The sequence below is a fragment of the Etheostoma cragini genome, chromosome 14 (genome assembly GCF_013103735.1).
Source record: "Etheostoma cragini isolate CJK2018 chromosome 14, CSU_Ecrag_1.0, whole genome shotgun sequence".
Classification (NCBI taxonomy): domain Eukaryota; kingdom Metazoa; phylum Chordata; class Actinopteri; order Perciformes; family Percidae; genus Etheostoma; species Etheostoma cragini.
The window spans coordinates 9,789,404-9,796,996 of record NC_048420.1 but is presented as its reverse complement, the minus strand read 5'-3'; the positions used below and the strand labels follow the sequence as shown (position 1 = coordinate 9,796,996).

Below are 7,593 nucleotides of genomic sequence, written 5' to 3'. Positions count from 1 at the left end.
TCTCTCTCTCTCTGTGTCGCTCTCTCTCTCTCTCTCTCTCTGTTTCTGTCTTTCTCTCTCTCACACACACACACACGCACACACACACTGTCTCTCTCTCTCTCTCTCTCTCTCTTTCTCTCTCTCTCACACACACACACACACATTGACACAGCTGCAAAAGTCATAGTTACATTACATGTATAGGCCTGTATATGTATTAGTGATAGGCATATTGCCACCGTGTGGTCAATCCTGAGAACGTTTTGAGGAGTAGGTCTCGCTGTGGTCCTAGGTTCCCCTCCCGGACGCATGACGGCGATAAAACAACATGCCAAGTGGAAATAGCCGAGGAAATATTGGCGACAGCTGACTGGTGTTAGTAAAGTTACCAAAGCAATGCCGGAAATTAGATGACTGTGTCTTCAAAATAAAGGGAAATGTGATTCTCCTGCAAAAATAATGGAACTAGGCATGTATATGGACATTATTACGACAATATTTTGTTTTTGTTTTCTCTAATGTGTTGTTTATTTTCATATATGTGCATATATGTATTACTCTAGATTTTCTCAATAAATCGTTTACTCTAAATTACGACCGGAAGTTTATAGTCTAAACTAGCTAGCTTGGCATTGGTGGACGTGTGTGACTACACTTGTGATTACGGAAATAACTGCTAAACAAGAATCAAATAAATAAAGGATTAATATCGAGTCGCCACCTGTTTAAGCCTGCAACACTCTCCACAATGTCCAGGCAATCCAACCGAACAACAGACAGCAAGAAGATGGTAGGCGACTCCCGCAGGATTAACATCAGCCAAACCTAGCTAGCTAGCAGAATGCTAGCTTACAAAACAAGTGGCTACTGCGAGCTAAATTAACGTTACTCTTTAGCCCTGTATTTCGTTTGACATGTGTTGCTAGCTAGATACGTAAATAGCATTTGAACCAGTTGAAAAGTATTTATTTCATGATTGAATATAATACTGACGTTGCCAGGAAGTGCAACGTTTAGCTAGTTCGTTGTAGCTCAGAAGCTACATAAATAGTTAGCTAGCTAGCCTTCGTAGCTGTACGTAGTCCTCTCTAAGACCATTCACCTTTTTAGATAGAAGATAATTTCCAAATTAAAATCTATAAATGCGATTATAGCACATATATATAGGTCTTCGTCTATGGTTCAGTTTTTATTTGCACTGTTGGAGATGGCAATAAAGTTAGAATTGCAGTGAAGACTAGAAATTATACACGATTTTAATCAAGTATAAAGTGTATATAGTGTTTTTTTTTTTAAAGAATTATCATTTATTAAAACCATAGTAATTTTGTTTTACTGTTATCAGACTTCATTTCAGCACCAGGAGCTGTCCATATCATGATTTGTTAGCCCTCCTGGTGCAGAAATTAACCTTTTGTTAAGTGCCTCTGTCCAAATTGAAGACATTGTATGTTAGCCTTGACCTGTGCAAAAATTAAAAATGCTTTATAAACTAAAGATAGGCAAAGTAACTGTCTACGCTATATTAAAGAGTGTGGACCTTGTTATCATTTTAACTCTAAACCACAAGGCACTACTGACCACTATTTATGTGTCTCTTCATTTTACCTGGATGCCTACTGCTTTGTTTAGCATATCTTTGAGGGTGGCTTTGTGTTTTGAAATGAAAGAAGAAATTAAATGAACTGGCATTTAGACATTTCTACCTGATTTGATCATTCCCTCTTTGTTTTAAAACTTGCTACCCTCTAACATGTCATTATAGATGCACTTTTGGTTATGGAAATTTAAGGACTGTCCCAGTTAGTTTTCCACATTTAACAAGGAGGATGCATGTTTTTCTTTTTATTATGGGATTTTCATCACCACATAATAGTTTGCCTGTTGTTTTCTCTGTTGTAGAACTCTGAGCTGTTCACTCTGACTTACGGTGCCCTGGTCACCCAGCTCTGTAAAGACTACGAGAATGACGAGGAAGTCAATAAACAACTGGACAAGATGTAAGTATCTCCATTTGCTGTCATTAACTACGTTCAACCCCAACTGTAGTTTACACATAGTGTAGATGACAAGCATTTGTGTTAGGACTTCCAGGTGTGAAACAAACACAATTTGTTTTTAAAACTGATTCATACACACAAAACATTTTATTTTGTCATTGCATAATTTTGTCTAACAATTGAATGGGTCCTTCTTTTTTTTTTAGCACTAATTACCTGTTTTTAACCCACCCTAATTACTTTATTCATCATTATGAGGAAAAGTAAAAGGTTTCAGGTAAAACTTGCTGTATTTATTAGTGTATACCAGCTCAATTCTCTTTAATAACTACATTGGTGGACATGGGTGCTTACTGTGCTTTAGCTAGATTGTATTCCCTGTACACACACACACATATGTTGTCAGAACAGAGTTACTTTGCTTCAGTATGTTAAACTTTATAGTTTGCTTGTTAAACCAAGTAAATAGAAGTGTGTTTTTTACTTTCTGGCCTCTCTGATGTCTCCCTTTAACTCGTACCTTCACACTACTCTGACACTTTCTCCTGCACTCTATTCATAATATACCTTAACCCAAACTAGAGCAGAGCGATGACATAATCAGGTTTTATTTCTATTTCAGCACTTCTGTGTGAGAGGTTCCCCTTTGCCCTTGTAACCTCTTTATAACTTACAGGTTGTTTGAAGAAAAGAACATTGTTTTCATGAGGTAGAAAAATCTCTGGAATGCTGGATACCGTTCTCCATTAAAATAAGATTAAGAAAAATCGATGGGTTTATAACTCAAAAATTCAAAACATCCTGTCATGGTGACAGGACTTTGGACTGGTTGTATTTTGCTTAACTGGTTGTGGAGCAACCTTAAGCTCTTTCCAAGCTAAGTCAGGATGAGGCTTGCCTTACCTGGCCTTAAAAGGCAGTGATTCTGAGATGCCCAGTCTGCCAGTTGCCAGCTGAGTGGTCAGAGACAGATCATGTTAGGATCAAGATGCATCAGTTGGCTCTAGATTCTTTAGTTAGGATAAGTTGACTTGATCTTCTAATCACAACTATCATCCTTTGCCAAGTGTATGACACAACAATGTTTTAAACATTAGGAACCATATTTCTTTTTGCTACTATAAATTTCCTCAGGACTTTTAATTTACTATGAAGAGCAAGAATGACTTTTTATCTCATTATCTGGCCCCTCTCTCTGTTTCTCATAGGGGTTATAACATCGGAGTGCGTCTGATCGAGGACTTCTTGGCACGCTCCAGTATCGGCAGGTGTCAGGATTTCCGAGAAACAGCCGATGTCATTGCTAAGGTAATAGACTTTTCCAGGCCAATCAGAGCGTGACTGTGGCTTTCTCCCAAAAATGGAGGGAGGGAGGAGAGGGAGAAACCACAGAAAAAGAAAAGATTAGATAGACTGATGTTGATGGTAAAACACAAACGAAAGGGGGGGATCTTGGGAGGGTGAAAAGAGACGATTATGACCGAGTACATTCAGAAAAAGTCCCAGTTCTAAACTTAAGGCCAAGATCGCATTCCTCTTTGCTTTGTTTGATAGTTACCTTGATATTCAGAAGGTGAGGATTCATCTACAGTACATGTGGACTGAAATGTAAACTCATCTGCCCGAAGGGTGATCTACATTCAGTGATACCTTTTCTCTGCTTCACAGTCCAGGTACTTTTAGTTAAGCCCTAAAACAACAAGATATATGTGTGTTAGGAGTCTTGTTATTATTCAGTCACCTGGCTGATCATAATACTGTTGCCATGCAATGTACTTTAAACTTAGACTTTTTACATATCCTTGAATTGTTACGCAAAAGTCAGACTACCCTAAAGTGTTCATATTATGCTTTTTGGCTTTTCCCTATATTTAATTTGTTTTATATCTTTTTTTGTGGATGTAATGGGTTAACAAAGTGAAAAAGCCCAACGTCCACCCAAAAGGCACTTACCATCTCCAACAGAAAACACTGTTCACAAACTGCTCCAAACAGCTCTATTGTAGTCCAGCCTTTATTTCTGTGACAAACGTACGTCACTTTGTGACACATGTTATAATGCTCGCCTAGCTGCTAGCGTGGCACGCCCTCATACTCTCCTTCTGACTGGGTAATTGTCCTTAACTAGCTACTGCGCATGTGCAACTCCTAACAAAGATGGAATAGAAGTGAGATGCCTCACTCTGTAGCTAAAACAGAGAGCTCAACACACAGGGTTAAAAGTGCAATGTGCAGTCCAAAAATAAATAAAATCATGTAAACCTATTCTAACATAACATCTAAATACAATTATGGGCCTGAAAATGAGCATATTATGGGCACTTTAATGTCAGATAGCCCGAAAGATGTAGGCAGACAATGAAAGGCTGTGCTCAGGCCTGTCTGTGTGTTCAGCAGCACTCCAGCTGTTTTCAAGGTGTTACTGCTGCCTACTAGGGAAGTCATTCCACAGATGTAACCCCACACCAGCTCAGGGTACTGGCTCTTGGTCATGAAGAGAAGGGTTATGTCTGTAAATGGAGGACCACTGTGGGAAACAGAGGTTTGGAAGGTGCAATGATAGCCTTGCATGAGGATATCACACAACCTTTAGCTAAACTCTGAAACCTCCTCAGTCCTTCATCAGGGAAATATATAACAGAGGTATGTTGTTTGTCCAAAAACAGGTTTTCTAGATCATGAATGGTTTGTTTCGGAAAGCAAGACATAATGAAGTTTTAGTGCTATTAGCCAATATAATCTTTTCAGTGTTTTTAAAAGTACTTCTTTTGTTGGGGTAAGACTGCGCTCAGACTCCATCCATTTTACAAATCAAAAAATATATAATAAATCCGTCCAGCGCTAGTGAATATTTTCATTGCGTTGACCGCAATTTCATTAGCCTGAGCGAACTTTGATTTGTGCATGCGTGAGAAAGGATGCCAACACACATCACAGAAACAAAGTGCTGCAGAAGACCAGAAGCAACAGACAGCAGTTATCAAAAATCAGGTGTGTGTGAATAGGATCAGCTAAATAAATGTGCAATCAAAAATGACTGCTTTCAAGTGAACAAACTGCACTTGTTTTCTTTTTTTATCCACTCCTTACTCCTCCTGGGGATTGGTTGTTAGGTTGCATTTAAGATGTACCTGGGAGTCACCCCCAGTGTGACCAACTGGAGCCCGGCAGGAGATGAATTCTCCCTCATCCTTGAGAACAACCCGCTGGTAGACTTTGTGGAGCTGCCGGATAACCACAGCACGCTGGTCTACTCCAACCTGCTGTGTGGGGTCCTCAGAGGAGCCCTGGAGATGGTAAGGGCAACACACTCACTACGCCTTTTACACTGAAGGTAAAGTCGTAGAATATTGTAGTCGATAGATTTCCTGTGCAAATTTGTGCAACAATTTTACCAAGAGGAAAACGGTCTGTGCATAGAAGTGTAAGTGATCATGTCTCTGATTTAGGTCCAGATGGCCGTGGATGTGAGATTTGCTCAGGACACTCTGAGAGGGGACAATGTGACAGAAATCCGCATGAAGTTTATCAAGAGGATTGAAGAGAATCTCCCAGCAGGAGACGAGTGATGGAAATGAAAAGTTCCTTCCCTCAACTACTTGTGTCTCATTTAGCAAGGATTGAGTCCTCTGAAGAACACCTTCACTTACAGAATCAACGGGTGAATGAACAAACTCAAAACTTCAAGATGTGTGGTTAACCACACTCTTCAATTTCTAGTATCTTCATCTCCCGCTCCTTCTTTCTGTGTTGTTGGGAGAAGAATGCTAGGAATTAGAAGAGACTATTGAGATTCCCTGGGAAAAGAAACACTGTACACTATGGAAACATAACACAACATCATAAAATGGCCCTGCAATGTTGAATTTTTTATGAGTAAAAACAAAATAAAATCCTTGGCACTGTTCTGTGGTCCAGTGTGAGGGAAGGGTTTTTGTAGGTCTGTGCCTAAATGACAGCAGTTGCTGTTGAGGAGAAGAGAATGCCTCAGACCATTTATCTGTCACCATCCCTCATGTTAAGTCACTTTTTCTTCATAGTTCAAATATCTGTCATGTTTCTTGAAAGAATGATTTATTTTTATTTGGCCATGTATAGATCTTTTTCTCTATTTTGTGCAAGGGTGAAATGCCCCAAGATCATTATGTTTTTATGTTTGTCTTTTTTTTTTTTTTTTTTAAGAAATCACATTATATATTGCTGCCAATCATATGGCATGTTAATTTATGTAGATGGATATGTCAAATAAAAGCGACATATTCCACATAATGCTTTTCTTATGTGATTGTGACAGTGAAAGACTTATAACATGCCTGCTGGGTGGCCTTATGTAGTTTCAACTCATTGCACAGATCCTAGACTCACATACACACACACACACACACACACACACACACACACACACACACACACACACACACACACACGGTGGTACAGAGGACAAGTGTCTCTGTGTGTGTGTTTGCAAGCGCATGTGTCACCAGTGCTTGGTTCTGCTTATCACACCTGTTAATGGTTTTACATCACCCAGAAGTAACAAACAGAACTTGTCATTTAGACCCACTGCACACCTCGTCAATAACTGAAAACACAGGCGGCCATTCACACGCACACACACAAATCATCCGCAGTCTTGGTTTAGAACATATTTATCCATTAAATGTAGTCTGGATACCACAAGAACATTAGTCATGTTTTTCTTATTCTTTGTCTTTTTTTAACATTAGTACCAAAATCACTAGTCTGCTCAAAGCATTTAGAGGATGAGATTGTCAGATATGGATTTGCTTTTAGAGAAATCTGTCAGCTATTAGCCGCTGGAAACGTTTTGGGCTCTACACATCGTATTTTACAGCAGCTATTACACAAACCCATTTGTGCCTTTATAGTTTTAGTGTCCAGGCACATAAAGTAAAATTCTCCAAAAAGCCACCAGAGGCTGCTGTGGACATTACGTTCCTCAGCTTTGGGCAGCCTCATCAGTTCAGTATAAGGCTTAAGTGGGTATTGTGGGAGAAAAACAGTCCCTTTTTTGTGGGATTAAAGGCTTGAGCTGCCACAAAACATAAATAAAAGGTTAATTTTCAGATTATGAATATGGGAAGAGCAGACAGTTCACAGTAGTCGAGTAAAGTGGCCAATGCCAATATATGACTCTAGTTTTGATTTGGCTGGAGATTAGACAAACGATGACAACGTGCAGTCTTTGTACTTTATAAAGCCAAGCAAGATGTATTAAGATGTAATTCATTTCTATTATTTACCGTCCTACGCCTCTGCCGTCTCCTGTCTGGGGTAGTGCTCATTTAAAAGGATAAAGAGTGGAAAGTGGAAGCATCTCGAGGGCAGTCGGCTTGCAATAAGCCTCACGGGCCATTAGGCGAGCTCTCAATGCATTACGTGCACATATCTATGCACCCTGTAGGCCTGCAATGTGGATGTTGGATAGAAAGCGGGCAGGAAATAGTTGTTGTGCAGAAGCTAAATGCAAATTACTTGGCAGAATTACTGCTGTGTACCTGGGGAAAGGACGGACAGCTGGGTTTGTGTACTTGTGAAAATCTGTATCACTCTGCCATATGCTCGCAGGAATTTGACTTAACAAACACAC

The 7,593-nt window shown here is 39.6% G+C and overlaps 1 protein-coding gene across 2 annotated transcripts in view; it reads left to right on the top strand.

Annotated features, from left to right (window-relative positions):
• Positions 1-5,865, top strand: part of trappc3 (trafficking protein particle complex 3) — a 6,403-nt gene extending 538 nt beyond the window's left edge. The window contains exons 1-5 of one of the 2 annotated variants that reach the window (XM_034891236.1): positions 571-772; positions 1,885-1,982; positions 3,191-3,290; positions 5,096-5,278; positions 5,432-5,865. In XM_034891236.1, coding sequence (XP_034747127.1) covers positions 731-772; positions 1,885-1,982; positions 3,191-3,290; positions 5,096-5,278; positions 5,432-5,551 — 543 coding nt within the window. In that variant the 5' untranslated portion in view covers positions 571-730 and the 3' untranslated portion in view covers positions 5,552-5,865. Of the gene's footprint in view, positions 1-570; positions 773-1,884; positions 1,983-3,190; positions 3,291-5,095; positions 5,279-5,431 lie in introns of those variants that run through there. The other variant, XM_034891235.1, reaches the window with a different exon arrangement.
• Positions 5,866-7,593: the final 1,728 nt, after the last annotated feature.